General features: G+C 48.0%; 2 protein-coding genes and 1 long non-coding RNA gene across 3 annotated transcripts; 1 reads left to right on the forward strand and 2 right to left on the reverse strand.

Annotated features, from left to right (window-relative positions):
- Positions 1–4: 4 nt before the first annotated feature.
- LOC146236962 (glycolipid transfer protein-like) lies at positions 5–3,097 on the forward strand. The gene is made up of 5 exons (XM_084686402.1): positions 5–190; positions 693–751; positions 866–999; positions 1,299–1,449; positions 1,671–3,097. The coding sequence occupies exons 1-5, from the start codon at positions 88–90 to the stop codon at positions 1,851–1,853; spliced, it is 630 nt and encodes a 209-aa protein (XP_084542528.1). The 5' UTR covers positions 5–87; the 3' UTR covers positions 1,854–3,097.
- A 1,881-nt stretch (positions 3,098–4,978) lies between these two features.
- On the reverse strand, positions 4,979–6,463 carry LOC146236963 (uncharacterized). The gene is made up of 2 exons (XR_014740986.1): positions 6,379–6,463; positions 4,979–5,853 (listed from the first exon to the last, which is right to left on the reverse strand). It is a non-coding gene; the product is annotated as an uncharacterized LOC146236963 (long non-coding RNA).
- A 445-nt stretch (positions 6,464–6,908) lies between these two features.
- On the reverse strand, positions 6,909–27,143 carry LOC146236964 (protein FAM222A-like). Its single transcript, XM_084687511.1, has 3 exons — positions 26,903–27,143; positions 17,353–17,534; positions 6,909–8,279 (listed from the first exon to the last, which is right to left on the reverse strand). Exons 2-3 carry the CDS (start codon positions 17,486–17,488, stop codon positions 6,943–6,945), a joined length of 1,473 nt encoding a protein of 490 aa, XP_084543637.1. The 5' UTR covers positions 17,489–17,534; positions 26,903–27,143; the 3' UTR covers positions 6,909–6,942.
- Positions 27,144–27,610: the final 467 nt, after the last annotated feature.

Raw genomic sequence — 27,610 nt, forward strand, 5'->3', positions numbered from 1 at the left:
GAAGAACGCGGAAGACAGTTCCGGGTTTAGTGTAAAACTACAGTCTACCACCGTGAAAGCCGTTGGTTAATTGTCATTATTTGACAAATGGCCCTTTTACTGGATAATCAATTCCCAGAGCTCCCGGCTGACAATGCCGTGGACACAAAGTTGTTTCTGGAATCCGTTTCTCATCTTCCGCCGTTCTTTGGTGAGTGCTGAACACGAGAACACCTGCCTTCCTTAACGAAACGGTCCTGACTGTCATGGATACGCGTTGTCGTCTCTCTTTTGCTGTAACTTAATGTTTTCCTTTGGGTGTTTTCCTTTAGGTGTTTTCCTTTAAGCCCCAAAATCCATACAGGCATTCTATAATAACGCTATATTTACTTGTCGTAACCCATGTGTTATACGTAGGCTGGAACTTAACATGAAATGCTGTAAGACTATTACGCACATTTCGTTTGTCTTGTTTCTTCTAGTAAGTCGCCTAGGCGTCAAATATGTCCTTCTGTGGCTTTTTAAACTCCCGACTCCCACATTGTAGCAGTGCCCTTTTACAGACCATATGAATGGACTCTTTTCAGATCGCACCCACATCCTTTGTGCAGCACAATTCAACATTATTCAATTTTTCACTGACATTGGCTTCCAAACAGTCAAGTCTCTTGTCTCACTCCAAATTTTCTATCATTTCTCCCGGTCCTGTTTAGACTGCCTGGGGTCTAAAGTGTTTTCCCCAATCAAATCAGACATCTCTGGAAATATAACAGTAAGTTTCCTGTCTCAACTAACTGTTGAACACAGTTAAGTCACAGCAACGTAGCTCCCATTGTCTGTGTTACGGTGTTTTACGTGCAACGCTTATCCTTGTTTTAATGTGCAGAAAATCAGGGGTGTTTACGAGAAAGATCCAGCCAAGTATGCTACCCTCCAGGACATAGTGGAGGCAGAGAAGGAGGCACATGAAGCAGAGTGGCCCAAGGTAGGAGCCACTCTGGCCCTCATGTGGCTGAAGAGGTGAGTGCAGAACCGTGTGGAAACATGCAGCTTTGAAGCAGAGGAAGTTGGTTATAACCCCTTTAGGGTGTCCTGGGGGGTCAAAGGGCACAGGAATATGTAGCAAGGGTGTAGTTTGAAGATTGGTGGGGGCAATGCATTATGACATCACAATCAGAGTAATGTGTCTGACTGCTCGCCCCTAAATCCGTCTCCTATGACATGCATTATGACATCACAACCACTGACCAGGAAGTAGAACCTCTGGCTGATAGGGTTTTAAACATGGCCGCCCGTCGATGTCTGCTGTGGTCTTGCAGGGGGTTGCGTTTTATCCAGATCCTGCTGCAGAGTTTGGCCGACGGAGACAGAGACGAAAACAACCCCAACCTGATCAGGGTGAACATCACCAAGGCCTACGAGCAGGCCCTCAAGAGGTACCACGGCTGGATCGTGCAGAAGGTCTTCCAGGTTAGGTCACAGACGACGCATATACCAATACGCAGTTTAATCACGACCCTTACAGCAACTGTGCAGTTCTAATAATGATCTTCTGCTTTCCCTTCTTTATGCGCAGTTGGCACTTAGCGGACAAAAGCGTCCGCTAAGTGAATAAAAACGACAAAATGTGACGTGTTAGAGGAGTGGGTGCGCACGCTGTGAGCTTCTATTCTGGCATTTTCTCTCCACAGGCCGCTCTGCTCGCCGCGCCATACAGGTCGGACTTCCTCAAGTCTCTGTCGAAAGGTCAGGTGGTCACGGAGGAAGAGTGTTTGGCCTGCCTGCGCCAGTTCCTGGTCAACTACACGGCCACGTTGGACGCCATCTACGACATGTACACGAGGCTGAACGCAGAGCTGGACTACACCGTGTGAGGGCGAGGTGGTAGCCTCCTCTGGAACAGACCGGACTGGTGGGAACCCTTCTGCGGTTCCTGTTGTCTCTTCAGGTTCTCTGACTTTTCTCAGGTGACGGAACGTTCCAACATTAGAAACAGCTTCTTTTTTTTTTCGTGAACGTTTAGCTTAATCTTTTGGTTGTCGTTTTCTCAGACATGGATTAAGCCCAGTTCTAAAAGTAAGAGAAATATTCGATGAAGATCTCCATTGATGACAGAAAGCTAGGAGGCTAAACTAGGACTAGGATTAATACATGTCTTTGTAACTGGGCCTTAGTTACAAAGGTATAACGATGTTATTTATTAATAAATATTGTCGGTTTGGGTCCTGTCGTGGTGAATATGTTGTTGTTTCATGTCGGGATGTACAGTCCTTGCTCAGTATGCCTTCTCATTATACGTTGATCCATATTATATCAAGAAGTTCCGTCAACGTGGTGACCTTTTACCGTTTGTATCTGGTCTAAATCCAATTAATTGGCTGTTGAACTGATGTATTGATGTGTGTCAAGCTGTGACACCATCATTGTTTCAGAGTGTGACATAGACACACATCCTCTGAGTGTTATTTCAGACTCTCTCTGTGGGAGGTGAGAGTGTTCCTCATATTGATTCCCTTCACCGAAGATACACCCTCTGTAACTCTGCCCGGTTATATGAGCTACTGTTCTGGTGGCTGGTTACTGGAACTATCATACTACCCCCCCCCCCCCCCTTCCCCCCCATATCACACCTCTTCCTGCCTTAACAGTCGACAACCTTTCTGGAGTGCCTTGTGTGAAAATGCCTGTGTTGTTTTTGTGTGAGTTTTAATGTTTGTGTCACCTTGCTTGTTAAAGGCATGGCATTTATCTGTTAGTGTTTTAGCGTGCCTTGCGTTTTCCTAATAATAACCACTAAAGCAGGAAACATGGACGTAGGATAAGCAGAATCCATATGTTTAGTTTCCTCTGATTGACTTTTAGTTTAGATTTTAAGTTTTTGAGCTGAATAGAAACTCTTTATCCAGGATTAGGTGGTTCTTAATGAGGCATGGTAGACCTAAAAACAGAATTGTTGAAAGTTTGTTGATTCCATTTTTAGATTTAGTACTTTGGTTTATTTGTAAACCCAGCATGTTGTGATGAGCAAACACTGAACAAAATGAATGTGAACAATTTGTAACGATGCGTGTATGAGTAATTTATTATATTTTTACGAATAAAAAATGATTCGTTCAAAGATGCCTTTTCATTTGTCAAGGTAATGGAGGGTGGAATTTTCATTTTCTGGTATAAAAGTGTAGTTCACTTTTAAGCCTGCTGGGAGTGCCATTTACTCAATTTTGTTGAACCTTCTTACTAAGTGAGATGGATACAATTTGTGCTGTTTGGCATCAAGACGAAACAAGATTGATTTATATTTCATAGTGCATCTTTTCAAGATAAAGAAACACTCTTAGTTCTAATACAAAAACATGTTCTGCTTCTGTGTACTGAAGTCAAGTAGTTCTTTGATTCCATGAACACTGTGGTGGAGCTGGTGGTAGAAGCTCCATAAGAACCTCCTCATTCGCTTCACTTTCCCTCTTCCTCCCCTGACTGTATTATCCTCCTCCCCTCTCATCCCTCTCTTCCTGTCCTCCCCTGACTGTCCTATCCTCCCCTCTCATCCCTCTCTTCCTGTCCTCCCCTGACTGTCCTCTCCTCCCCTCTCATCCCTCTCTTCCTATCCTCCCCTGACTCTGTCATCTCCTCCTTTATCTCTGTCACTCTGGGGTTCTGCTGCTGCAAGCCAGGGTGGCTCCTGTCGCTCGCCCTCAGCCGCATAATCCTGTGTGTGTGTGTACGAGTGTGTGGTGTGTACGCATGATGTGTGTGTAGGATGAGCAGGATGTGTGTGTGGGGTTGGAGTTGGGTGTGTAATCCTGCAGGTTTATCTGCACAGCTGCCACAGGATGTGCCAGGTCCCACAGGCTGGGAGAAAGGCCCAGGGGGCCCGGGGACCAGGGGGCCAGGGGACCAGGAGCCCAGGGGGCCCAGGACACAATAAGCCTGACATGGGTCCCCAATAACAACATCCCCTCATCTTGACAACAAGCGCTCAACGACAGGCCAACTCAACACCCAGCGCCCACCGAGGACACATACCTGTATGTGTGCCAACACCGACTGCTGCAGGCTTGATGTACAGATCACACTATGGGATACATTGCCATTGTCGTCCCGTCCCCCCTCTCCCCTCCCCATTCCCCATTTCCAAAATGTAAATGATCCATATTCTTCTAATGTAGAGTGCAAACAAAGAGGTTCTGGTTTGGATTCCTGTTTTTGTGTGTTTGTATTTTCTATGGATTTGACCCCAGTGATGTTTGACTTGAAAGAAAAGCCCTCAGTCAAAAAGAATTTGAGGCTCAGATTTATAGTATTCCTTATGAGAGCTGACATTTTGAAAATGTAGGGCAGTTTAGGAAGGCAGGGTGGGGATGAGAACCATGCCTCAGGGCACAGCATCTTCAGGCTAAATATTCAACAGCTCTCCGTTGGCTAGCCTGTCTCTGAATAATGGGATCATATACATTATTGAAAGTAATATATTCTCGTGTATTTTTCCGAAGGAACGTGTGCACTTTTCACTCCCAAATGCAACACCGCGGGGGAGAGGAGTGGGAGAAGGCCTACACTTTCTTATTTCCATTTATATGACTCTTCCAAGGTTTCACTAGCTTCTGCCCATAGCGTTAGCGGCCATTTTTACAACCATGATAGAAGACTGGGAGGCGAATGGAATCCCCCATGCCATCATAACAAAAAAATAAACATTCATGAATATGGCAGTTGTGCGTAAATTCATGAGGACGGACAGGCAAAGATCCATTTATGGACTTGCAGCTCGACAATAAAAGGTTAGGATGTAATTCAGATATGATTCCAATTTGTTTCTTTTTTTTTTTATCTTGAAGATTGAAGTTTCCAATCCAGATATTGTGTGCTCAGCTGTTTTTTTCCAGATATTGGACCATCTTCGCTCCACAACTCAATTATTTCAATCTCTTTGCACAATTGTTTTTTTTTTTTTATAATAAGGGCGGGGAATGTGCAATGAAAAATAAAAACATCTTGCTGGTTTAGAAAAGAAGTTCATTTATTTGACAATCTTAATCAAGAACAGGACAGGGTAGTGGGAAAGGGACTGGGGTCATACATTGTCAAATCAACATGTTTTTTTTGTATTTCCTTTTTAACTTTTTTTTTTTTAGAGAGGGCTCTTGTGTTATAATAATTGCACTTTATATAATCATCAAGCCAGTTAAGAATGTCTTAATTCACCATAACCCTGACAAGTTACAGAGGCTCAAACAGTCAGCATCCTAAAAACAGACATACAAGAGTCGCTTAGACCTGGAGACCTCTCAGACCAGCGCAGATCGAGCCCTTGACAGGAAACCAGTCCAGCAGAGAGCTTCAGACCGTCTGACAGGAAATGATTGTGAACGGTGTTCTCCAGTGTGGCTCCCTCTGTGTCCCCAACATGGGTGTTCATAGTCCTCCAGTGAACCATGTTGGAGTAGCTCAGTGGTTAGAGTATTTCACTGGATGGATCTAATCCCTGTACGTCGCTTTGGATTAAAGCGTCTGCTAAGTGAATACATTATTATTAACCAGATGGGGTCATGTGACTCCTCCCACTATCTGCTGGGTTCAACAGCTGGGGCTGGGAGATTGAAACTTTGTCTTAGAAAAGCAGAAATGAACCAAACTGAAAGTGTGTCCACTTCCTGATCTCCATCCTGGGATGGTTATGCAGTAGTGATGACGGACGCAGCAATGTGAGGGGATGACACGATGAAAGACACACAAGGCCTTGTGTTTGGCAATGGTAACCTCCTGACTGACTCAGTCTGATAATCCTATGGATTTGAGGGGTCGTTTGAATCATTTGAAATAATACAACATCATGGCTATCGCTCTTCTTGTGGACATCTGTCCAGACACAGCCTGGTAACAGACAGGAATCGCCAAAGAAGAGACAAAACAATATCAGCAACAACAAAAAAGATTAAACATTTGAAACAATTCTGAAGCAAAGAATCCCTAATTAGCAGCCAACGCATTTTATGCCTTTATAAATATCCACATAGCAAAATACATATTCAAGTTTTCTCCTTTTCAAATAAACCAGACACTTTTCCACCCCAACACCATAGCCGACCCAATCTCAGTCAAATTAGAGCATTCTAATCAGTCAACACGATCACCAATCATCTCACTAAGAGAAGAGAATGGAAGGTGAGAATGTAGGTTTTCAGTGTAAAAAGAGACACCGAAACAGCTTGTCGGGTCAAAGCCTCTACTGTGCTCTTCACATCTCCTAGACGTAGGAATGGCGTGCTTGTCACCTTGTTAAGAGCCTTAAGGATACACTTTGTATCCTTACGGCCCATACACTTTGACCTCGGGTGAAATACTCACACAAACATTTAAAAATAAACCTTAAATCATGGCTATGGTATTTCGCTGTACCTGAACAGACTCGAGTTTGAGCTGGGTACGCAGCACAGGAATCATCTGAAGCAGTTAGACGTCACCTGATTGGTCAAGAACAATAACAACGACAACAAACACCCCGCCCCCCCCCCCCAAAAAAGTGAAATGTCAGAGGACAGTCAGTCAGGTCAGTCATTATTTTCATCATTGATTATCATGATCACCCTTTCAGACTCTACGACACCACATACTACACAGAGCCCTCTAGCAACACGTACAGCGCATGCTCACATTACAAAGGCAGGTGACATACACAGGGGGGGCCTTGTCTATCCAACATGGCCGCCCTGCCAGCCAGTGAGTTCTCGTTGGGATTCCCTCGGGCATCATGCGGTGTGTCCAGCGCGGCGTGCCCTGGTCTTATCCGGTCACCGCTCGGTGGTCAGACCGTTCGACAGCACATTGAGAAGTGGCAGGTTTCGAATCCCCACCCCACCCCACCCCCCCACCCCCCCCACCCCCCCACCCCACCCGTGTACATCACTAGAGATAATAGTTTTTAGGTTTTTTTGGGAAGCGTCTGCTAAAATGAACGCACTACTATCTGAACACCGGTAGCTGGATGTGGCTGGTGAGTTGCTGCGGGTGCTGGTGGGGGGGGTAGTCCAGGAGGTGGGGCATGCCCGCCGCGTTGTACCCCCGGCCCAGCATGCGCTCCTTGATGCAGGGTGGGTGGATCTCACTGATCAGGCACTCCAGAGACTGCAGACTGCTGCTCAGTACCGACGCGTGGCACAGGCTGCTGCCTGCCAGGCCACAACAGAGCCCCTGGCTTTGGTCTGTGCTGTAGGCCTGGGGGTGGGGGAGGTGGCGGAGGCCTTGGTGTGGGTGTTGGCTGGGGTGGGGGTGAGGGTGGGAAATGCCCATGTCCCTGGGTCTGGCCATTGAGGATCTGGGCAGCATCTCCTGGGATGTGTAACAGTCGCTGTCTGGGGTGACCAGGAGACTGTTCCAGGGCGGGGCAAAGTATTGCCCCACGGAGAACTCCCCGTGCATGGGTGCACAGTTCAGAGGGGAGGAGCTGACGTGCTCAGGCCCGCCCCCGTCTCCTCCCGTGCTGAGAGGGTGGGGCCTGTAGGCGAGCTGGGAGGAGCAAGCCAATGGGAGGCAGGTCTCGGGGGAGCGGACGGTAGCCCCTCCCCTGCTGCTTCCCCTCGAGTTGCCGTACATGCGCAGCGCCCCCTGGTGGTACTGCTGCCACATGCCGTAGTCCACCGTGTCCAGGTAGCCGGCCTTGGCGATGTCGGCGCTCTGCGTGGGCAGCACGGCCCCCGAGTAAGCCAGGCCGCTCTGCGCCGGAGCCCCGAGGGGGAAGCCTGAGTCCGAGCAGGCCACGGCAGCCACAGCCTGGAGGAAGGGGCTGGCCTGGGCTCCCCCGCCCCTCGGTAGGGCCTGGCTGTGGGGCTGCCGGCCCATCTGCCTCAGCATGCCCTGGGGCCCCAACGCCACCGTCTGAGCCGTCCCCGACACGGTCGAGGTAGCCGGCACAAGGTGAGAGGGCGTGGTCACGCCGGGCCCGTCGGGGGGGCGATGGAAGGCCTTGAGTCCATGCCGGCCGGCGGGGTTGTAGGGCGCCACCGCCGTTTGCGCCGGGGAATGTTTAGTCCTCTTGCCCTCCGAGTTTTTCACCACACCTCCGACCAGGACCGAGGCCTTTACCGTGGCCAGCAGGCCCTGGTAGCCCCCGGAGTAGGGGCTGTAGCGCGGGCCGGTGGTATCCAGGCCGTTGACGGTGCGGTTGAGCTGCTTGTGCTGAGGCACGCGGATGTTGGACGGAAAGATCTTGATGGACAGAGGGCTGCTGGCCGTCTTCTGGGCGAAGGCGTCCAGTTCAGCAGCCGACGGGTAGCGAGACGGCGCCATGGAGGCTAGCTCATCTGAAACACAAACACAGTGGATGGAACTGTTACTGGGAGCTTCTACGGAGGTTTCACAGAGGTTCTACAGAGGTTCTATGGATCTCAGACTTCCATCCCATTGTTAGCTGGCTTCTATGGATTGCTCGGCATTTCATTCCATCCCTTTGTAAAATAGGTTCTATTGATCACTCTAAATTCAGAATCCCATTCCATTGTAACTATGTTCAATGGATCACTCAGATCAACATTTCATCCCATTGTAAAGTCAGCTGTATGGATTACTCAGAATACTGAACTCCACCCCCTTCTAAACCAGGATCTATGAATCACTCAGAATCCAGATAAGGAATATTTGAAGTAGAAAGGAGGAATGTTACAGATTAGAAGAAGTAACGTTGGCACAACTGGACTTAAACACCTGATATCTATTCCCATCCTAGCTTAGTACATTCTGAGATTAGTTTATTGATAAGGCTTTAGTCCACGCTATCATTAATGTCTATTCAATCCAAAAGACTGACTGAATAATTATCTTGATGCTACAAATGTTGCTTGAAACCGCAGGCCTGATGAGAAGCAGGTCAATACATGGAGGGAGGATGTATGTTGACATTTAGAAGCTGCGACTCAAGACGAGATAAAGGCGATCATCTTTATCTGCTGACCTTTCCCTTTACAGCTGAAGCCCTCTTCCAGGAGGAAGTGCAGATGATAAATATAGCAATAGATAAACATGCCACAGCCACATGTCCAGGAAGAGGAGCGGAGACAAGAAAAATCGTCCAATAAAAACCCACTTATTGTAACGCCTCCTCCGTTTCCCTCTCACCTCTCCCCCTGCCCCCTTTTGTTTTCAGAGGGCGAGCACCAGACATCTGCATCTCCTTTAAACTCATTTGGGGGACGGGAGACACCCCCGGGCGCTGTTTGATCAGTGCTTTATGAAATTAATTTGGACTTATTTCAACCCAGAATCGGATTACTCAGGGAAATTAGAGAGTGGAGCAGGAGGAGGCCGGGGAGGAGAGAAACACAATTTTGTCGTCGCAAGAGGCTCAAGTGGGATTCATTTGGTGATATTTTGGCCGTGAGATGAGTGCAGGAAGGGCCAGGGCTGGGATGGGCTGGGCTGAGGCAGAAGACCTTGGTGCTTGAATCAGGTCGGAGGAAATGACAGCCAAACTCATCTGCTTCCTGTAGATTTTGCAGGTCAACATGTAAAAACTGATGTAGCCTCCCCTTGAACTGAGAAAGACAGTGTTCTTCACTAGAACCCTCTTCTGATACTGTGTTCTCATGTCTTACCTCCCACACAGGCAAGGAAAAAGGGTTAAAAAGAAGAAGAAAAAAGACCCTCATTGGGAAAAAAGCCTCTGATTTCGTCAAGGGTATCCTGCCTTCTCTAAGGCGATTCCTAAGCAGACTTAAACCTTTCAAGGCTATCTACCTGTGAGGAATCCTCTCTCCTAAGTCCTCTGAGCCTGGATTGACTGTGATGTAGGAGCTGGAAACTGATGGAGAAGTGGAGGCAAACTGGAAGGAGCCTCTATAGGGGCCGCTACTGAATGGTGTACTGGACAGCTGAAGGGACAAACCAAGATTGGATTTAAACACCATTATTCAGGCAATTTCATGGCTGCTTAGCTCACGGCGACCAAGGAGAGGCAGAATAGGCGCTCCATTTAAAGGCAATAAATCACCTGGCAGAAATTACCCCCGCCCCTCCAAACGACACAATTCCTGACATGAAAAGCAAAAGTGCTGTAATTAGTGAGAGATTACTCTGTAGTCACCTAAAATCACAGCGAGCGACCAAACAAAGTGAAGAGAAACGACAAAAGGGGATGGGAGAAGAAAAAAAAATCTAAACAAAACACTTCATTTCGTTTTCAATAACAAAACCCATTTTAAGAAGCTCCTCAGCCGTGCGAGAGAGAACTCACTTGTTGTCCCTGTTCGAAATTGATTGGGGAGTTCATTTCATTTCAGGCCCACAATGAGCCTCCAACTGTGAAAATGATTCAATCTACAAGATCCATCTCATAAAAGGAAATAAATTGGGTGTTTAAGATGGCGGAAAGAGGCGAGGTTGAGGGTTGGATTCATGCAGGCATCTCCCAGTGGAGGCACAGGAACAGCACCAAGGTGCCAGCAGCCGCAATGAATTCCACAGAGAAACATAGCACGGCACAACAGTAGTTATTTATGTATCACAACACAAGCCAGCTAGAGAACACAGGGGCGTTTGGGAAGCATTGAACAGATGTCTACACACAGGGTTTAGACTGGAGCAACCACCCCCATGCCCTCTCTATCTCTCTCTCTCCCCTCCCTCCCTCCCTCCCTCCCTCCCTTCCTCCCTCCCTCCCTCCCTCCCTCCCTCCCTCCCTCCCTCCCTCCCTCCCTCCCTCCCTCCCTCCCTCCCTCCCTCTCTCTCTCTCTCTCTCTCTCTCTCTCTCTCTCTCTCTCTCTCTCTCTCCCCCCCCCCTCTCTCTCTCTCTCTCTGTCTGTCTCTGTCTCTCTCTGTCTCTCTCTGTCTCTCTCTCCCCCTCTCTCTCTCTCCCCTCCCTCTCTCTCTCTCCCCTCTCTCTCTCTCTCTCTCTCTCTCTTTGTTTCCCTCCCTCTGAAGAAAGGGGGAAGAGGACCAGGCTGGAGTGCAGCAGGATTTAGTTCCCTCGGGCCAAAACACGAGCTTCCTCAGAGAATCCCGTTCACCTGAGACCTCATCGTGTCATCTCCTCCAACGAGGCCGTCCCTCTCCTGTCTTCCCTTTGACATAAACAACTGCTTCAAATCCGAGATCAACATCCTCTCCTGTTGAATAGCTCTAGTTGTCTGATGTGCTCCCTCTGGCATCCCCCTCACCCAATTACCACAGAAGAAGAAAAAACACCAATCACAGCCTGCCACTCCAGCCCTCCTGTCTCTGGTACGATGTCAAGCCCACAGTCCCAGAGCCCAAAACACTTCAAACGCTGTGAATGCTATCTCATCTTCAAAAGGCGTCTCACTGCATAAGTCCAGAGATTACGGTCCTGTCAGGCCAGTGGCGAAGCGTCATAGCGATGCCACCCACCGCTCCGAGGCTTTTAAGAGGGACTCTGTGGCCGCTTGGAGGCCCACCCCACACAGCAAACTATCGTTCATCAGCTCGAAGCTTTCAAAACGCCCAGCCGTGAGCCTGGAATAGCATCCAGCTGCACGGTAGAAAGGAAGACACCAGATTTACGAATGTTTAGTCTTCCTGGAATGTTTCCTTGTCGGATGGGGAGCTCTGGAAACGCACAAGTCTGACCTTTCCTGGCGCTACCATTGAAATGTATGGAAATCCCCAGGAAGGAAAGACTGCGAATGACAAAAACTGAGCTTTTTCTCAAGCCTTTGAGAAATGCTTTCTTCCACACCAAACACACAAACACACACACACACTCTGAGCTGTTAGGTACGGCGTGACAGAGAGGGGTAATTAGCAGTTTGACCTTAAGCACTTAATCAGCCTGCACACGCGAGCTACAGCCTCTCAGTCTTCAGCCTGGAGAGAGAGGAGCAGATGATGACAGCACAGTTCGAGCTGTCTCGCTACGGCAAAGCGCCGCGCTGAATACCACAACGCTCGTGTTTAGCAGTCAACCTTGTCCGAGGGCAGCTGGTCGGGCTTACAAATGTACGTTCTGGAACTCCTTAAAGCAGTTTTTTCTTCTTCCCTCGACCAGAGTGATTGAGGTGAAGTGCTCTGTGATGGGGAATTCAGCTGTTGATTCGCTAAGTGTGTTAGTAATAACAACAATGCTTTCAGCAAAGCAACTACAGCAGAGGGGGGATTGTAACCTGCAACCTCTTGATCTGCAGTCAAGTGCTCTAACCGCTGAGCTGCACCCTCCCACGCTGTCGGCCTTCAGAGCTTTGATGGTGCAGCGACTGGGGGGGGGGGGTAGAAACTTGATGGAAACCTCTAATGAGAACAACACGCATAATTTATCTGGCAAAACACCTAATCTTAGCAGTTCCCTCATGGTGGTGGTGATGGGGGGGGGGGGGGTCGAGCTGTCCTTGGAGAGGAGGGGAGGGGGTGAAGGGCAATCCTAAAATCTCAATTAACACCACGCCTAATTAACCTCAGGCTCATTCTAAGATCTATAATGAACTACTTTCTGTTGGCTGATAATGAGCATCTGTGGGTGTGTGTGTGTGTGTGTGTGTGTGAGAGAGAGAGAGACAGAGAGACAGAGAGAGAGAGAGAGAGAGAGAGAGAGAGAGAGAGACAGAGAGAGAGAGAGAGAGAGAGAGAGACAGAGAGAGAGAGAGAGAGAGAGAGAGAGAGAGAGAGAGAGAGAGAGAGAGAGAGAGAGAGAGAGAGAGAGACAGAGAGAGAGAGAGAGAGACAGAGAGAGAGAGACAGAGAGAGAGACAGAGAGAGAGAGAGAGAGAGAGAGACAGAGAGAGAGAGAGAGAGAGAGAGAGAGAGAGAGAGAGAGAGAGAGAGAGAGAGAGAGAGAGAGAGAGACAGAGAGAGAGAGAGAGAGAGAGAGAGAGAGAGAGAGAGAGAGAGAGAGAGACAGAGAGAGAGAGAGAGAGAGAGAGAGAGAGAGAGAGAGAGAGAGAGAGAGAGAGAGAGAGAGAGAGAGAGTGTGTATAAGTGTGTTTTTTTGAGGAAAAGAGAGTGTGAGTGGGATAGTGTGTATGTGTTCTTACTGTAAGTCGCTCTGGATAAGAGCGTCTGCTAAATGACTAAAATGACTAAATATGTGTATGTGTGTGCTAAAGAGAGTGTGTGTGTACAACTGTGTATCTACAGCTTTTAAAAGCAAAACTGTTCAGGTTAAAAGAACAAATCTATGCAGAGATACAACAGTAAGTATCCAGCCTGCCCTGCTGGTCTTTCGTAACCCTTCTCTCAATCCACCCCCATAAAATCCCACACGGCGCTTTCTGTCGCGGTAAGCTGCCTAATCTTTTTTCCCATGGTCACGCTTAAAGCAATTCCCTGCAGATCAGAGTGGAGACCTCATTGTTTTGGAGCTGTTTGAGTTAATCACTGATTAACGGGCAAAACAAGCCCCTGAGCCAGGTTCTAAAAACGGCAGTTGGACAGACTCAGCGCATTTCCACACCATGGCTGCTCCCCTTCTCTCACTAGGCCCCACATACCCAGACAAAAAAAGGACAAAGTCTTCTCTCTACTCGTTCAAGGTCTCGATCCACATGGAGATAGGTAAACCCCCCCCCCCCCCTTTTAGAAAGGCTTTGATGCTTTGCTAAAAAGTTTTCATGCGATAACAGTTTTCTTGCGCGATAACATGTTTACAAATACCTAATCCTCACAGGGGTTGAGGCACAGAGGCACTTGAACACTAGCTGGTTAATTAGTGCTTAATTGCACTCTGCTCTCCAAACGGGAACAAAAAAACTGCTTTCCTGTCACACGCCGGCAGTTTTTACTTCACCACGCCGAATAATCCCAACATCCTAACCAACCTAGCCAGAGACCGTCCTTGACGCCACATGAGCTGATTAACAACGCATTACAAGCCCAGGCCACCGTTGCCATGGCGACGTCCCGTACGAGCGCAGCCGCCCCTAATAGGCCCACTCATTAGGACCCGTGTAATTAATTGACCCCGCCTATCCTTCAGCTGCAGAGCTGCAGCTCTGTACAGTAATTGACTTGCCTGTTACTTAGGCAGAGAGAGAGAGGGAGGGAGAGAGAGAGAGAGAGAGAGAGAGAGAGAGGGAGGGTGACAGAGAGAGAGAGAAACAGACAGTGACAGACAGTGACAGAGAGAGAGAGAAAGCGAGAGTGACAGAGACAGAGAGACAGAGAGAGAAAGAAGGAGAGAGAGAGGGAGAGAGAGAGAGAGAAAGAGAGAGAAAGAAAGAGAGAGAGAGTCTCGCCTGGTATTGATTACTGACCCTGCCCGCCTCGCTCGCTCGCTCTTCAGCACGACATCACCCCGCAGCAGCCTCCAAAACCTCCCCTGTTTCAACCGCTACATCCCACGCTGCATGCCGCCGCGTGTGAGAAACAGGACGATTTGTTTAATGCGTATCGAGGGCAATTTCTCCACCCCAATCTGACGGCTTCTATCTACAGTGGAGATCTGTGGCGGAGTTTCCTAGACGGTATCTGGTTGTGAGCAGAGCAGGGCCTCTGGGATGGTGTCTGTGGGATTCAGATGGCTGAGTGGTGAGGGAATCGGGTTAGTAATCAGAAAGTTGCCGGATCGATTCCCGCCATGCCAAATGACGTTGTGTCCTTGGGCAAGGCACTTCACCCTACTTGCCTCGGGGGGCTTACAGTAAGTCGCTCTGGATAAGAGCGTCTGCTAAATGACTAAATGTAAATGTCTGTGGTAGAGTCTTCTGAATGGTGTCTGGTGAGGGGCCTGGCCCCCTGAGAGTCTGCTCTTCTCATTATCTCAGTATCCATTTAACAAGCATCCATATTAATGATGGCCTGTGTGTGTGCGCGTGCGTGCGTGTGGAGGTTAGTCTCTGGGTTACAGGCCTTTCACAAGGCTGATTCTGGGAGAGAGGTGGAGTGAGAGAGTGAGAGAGAGAAAGAGGGGGAGACAGTTAGAGACGAATAGATACCGAGAGAGGGAGAGAGAGGCCAGGGCCTTGGGCCAGACTCTACGGTAATATGCTGATACTCAGAGAGCAAAATGACATCCTTAATATCATCTACATCTCCCCAAAGGCCTGCATCATCACTCTATCACACACCACACTGTACGTCTCATCCTCGTTCATCAGTCGCATGCTGTACACCCACCAGAGTTGCATTGAAACTTGCATTGAAGCATAAACATGAAACACAAACCTAAAACGACAAACAAAACACAGCTCTCATTTGAGCCCCTTCTCCTCGCCCTCGTCGGTAATCTGTTCGTGTGGGGTGTTCCCGGAACAGAACAACCCCAGGGTTGAGCACTTAGTTATGTGTGCTTGAAGACACGCGGGGCGGATACCTCTTTATTCCAGTGTCACTCCTCATTTGTCTCCGCGCTGCTTTCCCCGCCAGCAGTTACGGGACGCGCGCCTCTCTAAGAACGCCCTCCGGAAACACGGCCCGCCAATGCGGGGGGGGGGGGGGGGAAGCATTCCCTGCCCCTGTCTTTGAGCCAAAGAGCCGAGGAGAGCACAGTTCTCTTCAAACCCCCTGGCATGAAGCCACACAGTTAGCGTCACCCTCCACGCCTCCAACATGGCTTCCTGGGGGAATCTTTTCAGCAGTCACCCGAAGCAGGTTACACATGAAATTCGCTAGATGGGATATGTCATATGTGTGAACTGTGCTGTCGTTCCTTATTTGGTGCCAAACGAGCAGGCGTTTAGCCTAGACGTATTCAATATAGGTTTTTCAGCACAAAAACCACGATTGAATCGTTTTTTTGGAATGAGTTTCCTAATGGAAGCTAAACCAAGCGACCCCCATTCAGTCTCACAGAGAACTCCTTCTGCCTGGCCAGGGGGGCTCCCTTCCCTGGGTTCGTTTGTTTTGTGTGACTGTATTTGAAATGTCAGAGTGGTGCTGCAGGGGGAAGGGAGAGAGGGGAGGTGGCTCCCCGCGCGCACACACACACACACACACACACACACGCTGCACACGCAGTCGAGGGAGAGAGTGGGTCCTACAGGTAAAAACTGGCTGAGTAGACGCCCATGGTTCTGCCTGAGGCAAACTACGCCCTTCTGTTCCAGCATTTAGCAGACAAGTGCTCCACTGATTCCCAATTAATATTTAATATCGGGAAGATAAAGAGGCATTTCACCCCGTGAGAGTGGGAGAGATGGGGGAGATTGGAGGCATATGGCAGAAGGAAGGTCAGGTTCTATGAGAGGATAACCTGAGATGTTTGGGGGGAGGGGGGGTTTCGTGCTGAGTACAAATCCAATCAGTTTGTTTCATTGACATTTCTCTCAGAAACACCGACCTTGAAGTTTATCTCTAAATTAATCTCCAACCCTAACCCTAACTATGAATGCATCTTCCAGTCAACAATAAAATACTCTAATCATTTCATGCTCCAAGGCAGTCTTATAAGCTTACAGTCTTTTTTTATCTGTTCCTATAAAGAGACCAGAGTAACAGATCGAGCAAATATCTAATCAAGATCAAACATTTACTCTTAAAAGGTAAACCATCCGCATTCAGTTTATAATCCACGCACCCAGACTGCCCTTAACCAGATTTATCAGTAAGCAGCAGCCCCCCTGTCTCCTCTCATTAAATTTGATCATAATTTGCGCTGGCAGGGAAGACTACAAACAATGCCTTTTGAGATCTGTGTTTATGACATGCATAATAAGGCATGTCATCACAGAGAGTGTTCAGTCATTAACACAACACATGCCTGGGTAGGGTTCATACTGCGGACCAAGTTCAAAAGGAAGATCTCCCGTCCTTGTTGCCGTGGTAATTAGGTGCTGTACAGAAAGACTCGCAGACATGACAGCGGAGAACCGTATGTGACTCAGAGTGCTGTGGTGTAAACCACCATCTCATTGTGTGTCTGAGGATCATTAGAAAGTTTAGTACTGTACGGTGTGGATGTGTTTGGGGTGAAAATGGCTTTTGTTCACAGCTGTGAAAAAGAGTGAACTACCTTGAAGTAGAAGTTGTTCACAAAGTTGTGAGTTTCACGAGGCTCATGTGGGACAAGGGGCGTGCAACCTTGATAGCATCACCGTCACCATGGCGATAGCATCGCCGTCACCGTGGCCGCAGCTCCGGCCCAGAACGTTCAGCTCCAGTCAGATCAACGGCCTCATGAATGAAATTAGCTGGTCAGATGACAACCTGAGATAAAGGACCAGTTCACATAGATCTGGGAGGGATGTTATCCCAGAGTTCTCCGCGACAGGGCCAAGGTTAGCTTACCCTTCCCATGTCACTGTTATCTCCCTCAGCTTCGCCCTGTTTCCCTCAGCCTTCCTCTGCCTACCCCGGCCTTCCCTGTCACTCCAGCCTCCTCCTGTCTCCCTCAGCCTTCACCTGTTATTCCTGCCTCACCCCACCTCTCTCAGTCCTAACTCTGAGACACGAGTTCCCTTGAGATTACTGGGAGTTTTTCCTTGACTCGGGACTCACGTTTCCGAGAGGCGCTCTGTGACGGCAGCGGCGGTAGCTGGAGGGTGAGGGGCGGAGCCTCCAGGATCTTGGGGGCGCAGACCAGGCGCTGGGACGAGGTTGGGAGGTTCTGACGCCTCTGGACGCAGGCCAACATGGCAGCTCTCCGGGGTGTTCTACAGTCCCACACAGCTCCGGAGGACCTGCGAGGGGGGCGGAGGGACACACACAGGAGAAACCAGCGTCTCAATTTCACTTTCAGCCATGTGTCACATTACAAGCCCCTGGCGGTGGCTGAACTGACACGTCAAAAGAGTACTTTGGGTGGTCAGAGCCTGAGAAAAAGGGGATTTTGCAAACGTCCACCAAGGAGTCTCTCTCTCTTCCCTCGACCGTGATCTGCACTCCGGCCTGAGTAAAAGTAGGCCCCCTGCTGGTCAGACTCAGCACGTGTCTCCTACCCCCCCCCCCCACACACACACACACACCAAAGCAGCTCTTCCCTCCTTCTTCCCCCCCCCAGCTCAGCTGTTAGGAGAATTCTCTACAATGATCCATCTCCCTCTGTCCCCTTCCATATCAGGGATCGTTAAAATGCCTTGTAGCTGCTCTCGGTTCCCCTTCTCTGCCTCACGGTCTCAGAGCGCAGGGACTGCATTTCTCCATGGATGGATGGCAGTATTGATTACGAGGGAATCGTCCGTTCCCGCCCCCCCCCCCCCCCCCACCACCACCACTCCCTCCATCCCCGCCCCGAAACGGTTTCGGCAATTTGCAATGGTAAGTGTGGTCGGGAGGGAGGGATAAGCGTTTGTGTCCCTGACTGGGCAGTCTTCTCCCAGCGTCGCTGATTGCAGCTATCATTCTCAGTGGGATCGGCAGCGGAATATTATCTGTGCTTCAGATGAAGAGGTGCATCTGGTTACGCTGCAACGTCTTTGATCGTCTGATGGAGTCAGCGTATGAAAATGCTAGCTTGGCGATAATAAAGATGAACGACCCCAGGCTGCCAACACAGGGACATTGGCACACAGTGCTGCCACATGCAAAACAACCTCTTTTTATATGTTGTCGCACCCTCTCTATCACAATGTCTCCCACACCTTTGCTTCCACACCAAGGCTATTCTCCTAATTAAAACTGGCTTCGTGTGTCAACAAGGAACTCCAAAAATGTTGAGAGTCGATAGAATGTGGAGAGCGACAGACCAACAGCTTAAGGCCAGCAGCACACAGCTGTCTCCAACTGTGTTCATCTTTCTCTCTCTCCTTCCCTCTCCTTTTCTTTCTTTCTTTCTTTCTTTCTTTCTTTCTCCCTCTCACTTCTCTCTCTCTCTCCCCTACTTCCTCTCTCTCTCCCTTTCTCCTATCTCTTTCTATCTCAACTTCCCCCCCCCCTTCTCTCTGTCTTTATTCACCTCTCGTCATTGTTTTCATTTCTGCACTCTAAGTCCACGGAGCTGCCTAAGTGAGTCAACCACAGGATAGAGTGTTCGGTGACTGACTGAAGAAACATGATTACCTCCACCTCAAAGACCAGAGGAACACACTGGGTCTCATTCTAGTCAGGTGCCTGAAGAGTTCCCGCCGCCCCCACTCCAGCCCTCCCTTTCTCCCTCGCTCCCTCTCCCTCCACTCTGCCCCCCAGTGACATTCTCCCTTCTAACCACAAAGCACAGCCTCTCTCATCTGAACACACATGGGCTGAAAAGCTAAAAGCCTCTCTATGGTCAGATTCCATTTTAAAAAAGAATACCAATTTCACAACTACCCTTCCATTACCACGCATTTGTCAAAAGGGAGGAGGAGGAGAAAAGACAGAGAGAGAGAGAGAGAGAGAGAGAGAGAGAGAAAAAGAGAGAGAGAGAGAGAGAGAGAGAGAGAGAGAGAGGGGGGGAGGAGTCTCCAGGGAAATGCCTTCACTGCTTTAAAAGCGGAATATGAGAAAAGAGCATCCAAGGACCTTCCATTGCTTCTCCAATTTGCCCCTGGATGAAGGCATTATCATTCACAGAGAGGCCACTTCTTTAAAATCAAAAATGTTTTTACCGAGGGGGGGGGAGAGATTGGAAAGGGGAAACGGCATGCATAACTGACAGGAAGCTCCCTTTATCCAGTCCAAATCTAAAAGTGGAAGAAAGAGATTTCGTGAGACCTTAGGGCTGAGAAGGGGCTGTGCGTTCCCCGTCGAGCTTGAAAAGGACAAGGATCAAAGCGTTTTCAGAGAGTGGAGGTTTTTTTCTTCTCAGAGTGTGTGACTCTAACTGAAGTTAAAGGGTTGAGGCCAGTCACAGACCTTCTCTCCAAAGCCCCCGTCCTCAGCAGTGTCCCTGAGCATGTCTCTCGGCTTGACTCCTGACCAAACATTGGACAGTCGTCCCCTCTCCAGCCTCCACCGGTTCCAGGGCTGACAGGAACCACCCATGATCACACCATCGACCCAGCTCCCCGCTGGTGGAGCTTAAGGCTGTGGATCAAGAGGCAGCAGGTTCCATCTCCCCCTGTGCGTCGCTTTGGATAAAAGCGCCTGCTGAATGAACACATGATTACACTCACCGCCACTTCCTCACCCACTGCCCTAACCCTCAACCCCCCCCCCCCCCCCACCACCACCACCACCACCATCGACCCTCCCTCCTCCCCCACCAACTCCCGTTCCTCTCACACCAATCTGTCACCTCTTCCTGTCCCCGCGGCCATGTGAGCGAGGCCTCTGCTCGCTCGGATAATGAGAAAAGGGGACAAAGTTTGAGTGGCAAGGACATTCAATCCTTGCCACTTTGGGGTGACATCGGGGCTGGCGATAAGAGGCCTTATCAAGGGTGATGCTCTCCACCGAGGGTCTGTCGGAGAGATAAGCGCCGGGCGCTCCGCACTCCATCTTTTGTCTCCCAAGGTTTTCCTGATAAGGACGTTTTGGCAGACAAATTGGCCCCCTCCAACCACGGACGGGTTAGTTTTCCGGGAGTGGGGGGGGGCATGAAAAAATAAAATGTCTCATTTTACAAGCTATTGTCTTTCTTGGGACGGTGGACAGGATTGTGTTTGTGGAGATAACAAGGTCAGCTCAGGGAAGGTAGAGAGAGAAAGAGAAAAAGAGAGAGAGAGAGAGAGAGAGAGAGAGAGAGAGAGAGAGAGAGAGAGAGAGAGAGAGAGAGAGAGAGAGAGGGGAGAGGAGAAGCAGCCAAGATGGCTGTGGTTTGAATCTGCAGACTTCTGATCCTCTTCGATTCCAGCTGGAACCAGATGGTGTCCCTCAGGGACTTCTGTCCAGCCGCCTCCTGGGAAAGCTGTTGATAAGAAAACTTCCACTGGATATCTCTCATCAGGCGAGTGTCTCCTAAATGACTGTATCATTTTCACCCCCCTCTACCCCTTGCCCCCCCTCCTAAAGTTGACATCCCTCTGTGATGCAGAACATTGCCTGCATCTCATTCAGACGTGTACTCCATTCAAAACACATTATTTAAAAAATCAAAAACAAAACAAGGAGCCACATCCATTTTCAGCTAACCCTGGGAAACTCCAAAAGATGTTTGGAAGGGCATGTTTGTGCACTGATAATATAAGCTCTAGCACACACAGATAACAGCCTAACCCTGACCTTCCAGAAGGTTCCTTCTACTTAGACCAGCCTCCAGGGTCTGGGCTGGAGGATAGAGGAAAAATGCCCTGAAACCCTCTAAACAAACACAAATAACACCCAGACAAAAACACTCTCAACCCCCCCCCCCCCACCCCCCCCCACCCACTCAACCCCCTCAACTACCGCTACTAAACCACAAACCCTCTCCGCTATCACACACACACACACGCATACACGATCCACACACACCCCTCCCAATCCTCCTCCTTGCGCCCAATCCTCTCAGCTTCTGCAGTTCTCAGTTAATAATTAGATGATAATGAGAAAAGGTTTGAGTGTAGCACCCTTTCTCTCGCTAGTTGGATTAGCATCAGAGTGCTATGCTAATGTCCTTCCTTATTCACTAAGAAATCCATGCCAGGCCTAGAGCTAAGCAACGGGAATTAGCAAGTAGAACACAAACTGCTGATGGTACGGTATACAATTCTAAATCCTCTGTCTTTCTTTGTTATTTTCATCTTATTAAAGACACTCTCTTATTAAGCTGTCAAGGTAACTTAGAGATGGATTACTTTCCAAACTATCCAACTATCTTTCAAATACATTTAACAACAAAATAAGAATCGCCTGTAGACCGTAAACAACATCCAACAACTCGGATGTGTCTTTCAGGAAAAACAGACAGTGTTTGCACACAGACAGACAGACAGACAGACAGACAGACAGTGTTCGCACAAAGACAGACAGACAGACAGACAGTGTTCGCACACAGACAGACAGACAATGTTCGCACAAAGACAGACAGACAGACAGACAGACAGTGTTCGCACACAGACAGACAGACAGACAGACAGAGAGACAGTGTTCACAGACAGGCAGACAGTGTTTGCACACACACACACAGACACACACACATACAGACAGACAGACCAAGACAGGCCTGTATCTGCAGCTGCTGGTCTCATCCATATACCCCCTCTCATGCATTTTTAATCGAATCTATTACTCGAGGATTAGCCGATAAGAGACTCCCTGGTTAAATTCTCTAATAGTTTGCATAATTGGTATCAGAACTCGGGGAGAGACCCCGATTTCTCTCTTATGTTCTCTTTTTGTGTAAAAAAAAAAAAAGAAGGTTGAAATGCAGGACATCCTAACAACTAAGAGTCGCTCTGCCCTACACAATAAGCAAGCGCAAGGCCCTCGGCTAATGACAATGAGCCTCATTTCCATTGAGATTAGTCCCTGTAAAAGGTATTACAACCGTGTTAAGCGGGGATTTCTGGATTGCTATTTCCACACAATTCAAGCAAACACTGGAGATATCCTAGAAAATATATACAATGAGTGAAGAGAAATTCCCCAAAATACCCTGGGATAGAAACGAATGGCTGTTTGGGGGCAGGGTAAAATGCCTGGGCTTTTTGATATCTGAATTTGTATAAATTGTGAGACCCAGCTAGGCATTTTATGAAAATACTCCCCTAAATACTGTTGTGAAATTGGGTCTATCTTTGTCAACTGTAGACACATCTAGGACTTCTGGTCTCTAGCCCACAGAGAGGACAAGGTAAACAGCCTGGTCTTTTCCTCCCACAACCACCGACACACGAAAGGAGGAACTGGAGGAAGGCGTTTGGATAAGCCTGGCTTTGTGACTGAGGCGGTTTGTGAAGACAGACTCGCTCGTTCTATGTTTAAAGGAATCGTCGCTTATTCATTATTGGCTTTGCTACATTGTACATCGGGATGAAAAGAGTGGCTTGTCTGAATGCAGTTTTTACACAATATTCTCTTCTGCAGTGGCCAGTGATACAGTTCGTATCAAAGGCCAATGACCATGATCATTGTGGTCATACAGTAGGTGAAGGCAAATGCTTTAATCAACAAAGAGCGGTTTCAAAGGCACTGTAATGAGCACTGTCGAGAGAGCCAGGGCGACAACACATGCAAGCACACGGCAAAGACAGGGAACTAACTAGCCAATAGTATCTGCACGCTCTGTGTCTGATCCACCCACTGCTAGTCACACCTGCTGGGCCAGGGAAGCTAGACAGTTCAGCACAGCCAATAATCAAAAGCCTGCCTTTGTCTTTAATCATCTTGCACATTGCACACGGAGAAGAACTTTCCAAGTCAAAACACACAATGGCTAATCTAATTCGCCTCACAGATGAGCTTGGTGGTTAAAGCAGATCTTCTCTGAACAGACTGGGCTGGGCAATGGACGACAGACAGGCTTTGGTTTTAACGATGTCTCTCGAAAGACGCCTTTTCAAGCATTGTTGTTCTATCACCTCTTTTGAAGTTACATTTGGAGGTACACCCTCGGCAACATCGATTCTCAGTTTGTATCTTATACCTCCTGACACGTACGTCCAAAACCAGCCAACATTTCTCTTACAAGATACTTTGAAAACCAGGCAATATCTCGGAAACCTACCACGGAGAGATAAACTCGCTGCCAAGTAAGATTTGTCTACAAAGGGGAAAACAATCATATACACAGTGCTCCTTGCTGCCAAGAAAACCCTCTGTACCCTCCCTCCATTCAAACCAGGCCCTCCCTCCGTCCCGGAAGGCCAGACTTGAAGACCATTAGGCTGTTACGGGTCACCGATTCCTTCAAGTGATTAAAAATGTTAATAAAACTGAAAGAACTCGTGGGAGAAGATTGGTGCTACGCCCCCCGCAGAGTACTCACTCAGAGGGAGAACTCCTTCCTACGCTTAATGATAAACACAGATCTGCATGGACACTGCTCTGAGAAAGAGAGAGAGAGAGAGAGAGAGAGAGAGAGAGAGAGAGAGAGAGAGAGAGAGAGAGAGAGAGAGAGAGAGAGAGAGAGAGAGAGAGAGAGAGAGAGAGAAGGAAGGAAGGAAGGAAGGAAGGAAGGAAGGAAGGAAGGAAGGAAGGAAGGAAGGAAGGAAGGAAGGAAGGAAGGAAGGAAGGAAAGAAAGAAAGAAAGAAAGAAAGAAAGAGAGAGAGATAGATAGAGAGAGAGAGAGAGAGAGAGAGAGAGAGAGAGAGAGAGAGAGAGAGGAAGGAAGGAAGGAAGGAAGGAAGGAAGGAAAGAAAGAAAGAAAGAAAGAAAGAAAGAAAGAAAGAGAGAGAGAGAGAGAGAGAGAGAGATAGATAGAGAGAGAGAGAGAGAGAGAGAGAGAGAGAGAGAGAGAGAGAGAGAGAGAGAGAGAGGACTTTGAGCCAGACACTAATCCTGAATGACCTCTGTCTGCAGTCTTCCGGACAGGTTCACGATAGATAACGTTGCTGTGAGTGCATTCAGGCAGCAGCGAGCGTGCGTATCGTTCAAGGGACAGGCTGGGCACCGTGAAGTAGACAAAACAAATGGCCGCTCTGACAGCAGACAGAGAGAGAACAGCCCCAAACCTGCCCTCCTCACTCTCTCCCCCTCCCTGTGACCTCTGAGGCCTAATCCTTAACCCTTCAACCCTGGACCACCGTCACTTTAGCCCCCTCATCCAATTAAAACAAAAAAAGACCAATTAGGCAGATTTCAAAAGATGGCAGCCAGCCCATAATTACAAACGACATCCTCAGTAGATAAAAGGTGCTTACCATGGATGCTTAGCAACCAAGCCAGTGCCATTACCCCTGTATGATTGGGTGCTCCAAGGTCACTTAATCTTTACATCTCCCACTCCCCACTTTCCCCCATTTTCTCGAACTCTGGTCATTTTTGTAATCTCTAAAACCCTCTCTCTAGGTCACACGTTCCACTCACTCACACACATACACACTCACACACATACACAGTCACACACATGCACAGTCACACACATACACACAAAAAAACCCGAAGGGCCCCAAAGTAAACGGTTTGAATTTGGGAAAACATCAAAAGGAGATGGTCAAAGTGACCTGTGTTTCCCCAGTAGCTTCCGGAAAATACCACTTGAACTCCCCTGCAGTTCACTGACGCTTCATTCTGAGTGATCTTAGGAGAGTCCACTGCTTCTTGTTGCACTGCACAGCCCAGGCCCTGCAAAGAAAGGCTTTCATATCCCATGAATAGAGAATAGCGGGGAACAGACAGAACAGACAGTTAGGCAGATGACAAATCCCCTCTCATCGCAAGCCTGGAGATAAAGTGCTGATGGGCTGGGAGGAGAACCATGGGAAACCCCAGGGACGCTCACACATGACTCTGTTTGTAATTCTACCAGGCTCTAAAACAAGCTGGCCAGGCCTGGAAAAAAAACTGTACAGGGTTTAACCCTCGCCTGGCTGAGAATATCAACATTTACCATTGGAATATCCCAGAGTGCGTGAGCCACCAACAATGTAAGGTTGTTTACTTATCCATAAACGTGTAGTAATACCTCTATCATATTTTAATATTCCTACAGACATTTCCATCTTACCCTAATCCAAAACTAGGTTATGTGTCTCCAAATGATTAAATATGACGTGTCATAAGCAATACAGATATCAAATGCAAAGCAAAAGCAATTCCAGAGTAATCACATTGGCTTTAAGCTCTATCATATATTAAACATGCAGCACTACATACTGAGTGGCAGCTGAAATTAAGATTTTTAGCTTCTGTTATTCAAACTGCAGACTTGACAGAATTATGAAAGCGGCCCAGTCAAACCGATTGAATGTCAGTCAACCCAAGATGTATGAATAAAGCAATTTCCCGAGATGGGAGGGGGGAGGGTAAGTCACGGCACTTTTTCATTTTGTTTAATTATGTTCTGGCAACGCAAAGGCCATAATGTTTATTTCATGATTTGAATAGATATGGAAAAGAAAAACAAATGATATCATGCAGATGACAAGAATGAGAGCGGGTCAATACTGATGTGTATAGTTGCCCCACGGTAAAACATGGGAATGCAACGGTGTTCTAGATAAATGACAGAACACCATCCATCACCAAATACGCTATTTGTCTTTATTGAACCAACACGCCCCCCCCCCTCCCCCCTCAATGAACAACACAAGAAAACTGCCACATTGTGTAGGCTAGCAACCGCTTTGTCTTTTAAAGCCGTGATGAGAAACTGAAGACTTTCAATCTCTCAATCTAATAAATGATCTGACACATCCAGGAAAGCATGCAGGATAGAATTTCACACCTTGCCCCATAATATATATTGCCCTTCGCCGCGACCAACCTTCAACCTCGGTGCAATGAGGTGCAATGATCCCTCCCCCGGCTTTGACAATAGAATTGGAAGCTAAGCCTTCAGAGCCAGCTTTGAAGAGCCAATAATATACTTCAAAGCATTTCCTGTAACCACTAGGACTCTGACACATAAGTCCTGCTATATTGCAGTCACAAACCACCCTCCACCGCCCCGCGCGACACAGACACTTCCGATGGAACTTATGCCAGACTTGACCGTTTCTAGCGCGTGTACACATTCTATTAAACGCAGACTCAAACCAAGCACTATCCAACTGCCGCGGAAGTCAAGCATCAGGACACTATTAAACAAAGTCAGATTTCGTTTCCTGGTGGCCTGCCACAATCCGAAAACGTGATCGTCTAAAACAATTTCGTGTTGTCTTTTCATATAGGCTATGAATCTCGTGTTTCTACTGAGGTTTTAATCTGCCGCATGCAGTCCTGAACAACCGACCATCCTGGGAATAACGGAGGGCGAAACGCTCTCTCCTAAGTGCGCATATAGGGGCATGTTGCGATCGCATTTCAGCATACATCAGTACATTAAATTGGCAATATAGGTTTTCCAATTGACTCCAATAATAACAATGCGTTACATAAAACATTATTTTCTTTACTTACGAAGCCAATCATTAAATTCTTCTTCTTGCGACTTATCCCATAATTTAGCTTCCATTTGAATGTATACAAGCACCTGCTCTGAATGCAATGCAAAAAGCTTTCAACAAATTATGATACATATTTGACAAAGAATAAGTAAACTACGCATGCAATACGCCAAATACACCTTACATCAGTGTAATATATGGAATTATATTTCATACATACAGTGTTGAGTCTTATCATAAGGCTTGTTTATCTTTGGCTGGTCACGAATGATTGCTTGTTCTCCCGATCGCAAGGCGTATTTCCTCTGCAAAAACCACCCCACCACTTAAGTCCAAATAGATTGAGAGTAGCCTAATATCTCTGTAAATATCCATGAAGACAGAGGGCTACTTTGAAGAGATCTTCGACATGGCACATAGGTAAAATGGTAATGGCGTTTGTAATTGTTTTCAATGGAATACTCCGTCCCAGTCCACCCATCCGCATCTGCCGTCCAAACTACAGTATGATGTCGGAGTGAGAGGATGCATTCTCAATACTGTAAAAACCGGCACCCGACCAATAGTAGTTTTGAATATTCCCACGGCTCGACCAATCGTTTGAAACTGTAGGCGGTAACCACCGTGACGACGAACGCATCGAAGGGTGCACGTTGCCGTTTCGCGGAAAAACTTAAAGGGGTAGACAGAGCGTTGACAACAGAGAAAGGTAGAGGGTTTGGAAGGCGGAGGAGGCCAATTCACATAAAATGAGTTCAATTATGTCTCGTCTGGTTCAGAAACATGGGTTTCTGTGTCTCAAACCTACACTTCAACCCCAGTCCGTTATTAAGAAATGGCTAGTCTTAAAATGTGAGAAATTGAGAAATACATTCTAGAAAATATGGAACAGCCTGAGGAATTATTAAAGATAATAAAAAATGATATG

This window comes from Hypomesus nipponensis, chromosome 22 (assembly GCF_054491055.1).
Source record: "Hypomesus nipponensis isolate SF chromosome 22, ASM5449105v1, whole genome shotgun sequence".
Taxonomy (NCBI): domain Eukaryota; kingdom Metazoa; phylum Chordata; class Actinopteri; order Osmeriformes; family Osmeridae; genus Hypomesus; species Hypomesus nipponensis.

Bases quoted from the DNA above. Each gene is read 5' to 3' on its own strand.
- LOC146236962 (XM_084686402.1), top strand. From the start codon at position 88: ATGGCCCTTTTACTGGATAATCAATTCCCAGAGCTCCCGGCTGACAAT. The intron at 752-865 runs GTAAGTTTCCTG...TTTAATGTGCAG, and splicing joins ACATCTCTGGAAATATAACA to AAAATCAGGGGTGTTTACGA. The intron at 1,000-1,298 runs GTGAGTGCAGAA...GTGGTCTTGCAG, and splicing joins GCCCTCATGTGGCTGAAGAG to GGGGTTGCGTTTTATCCAGA.
- LOC146236964 (XM_084687511.1), bottom strand. From the start codon at position 17,488: ATGTTGGCCTGCGTCCAGAGGCGTCAGAACCTCCCAACCTCGTCCCAG. The intron at 8,280-17,352 runs GTGAGTCCCGAG...TTTGTGTTTCAG, and splicing joins ACAGAGCGCCTCTCGGAAAC to ATGAGCTAGCCTCCATGGCG.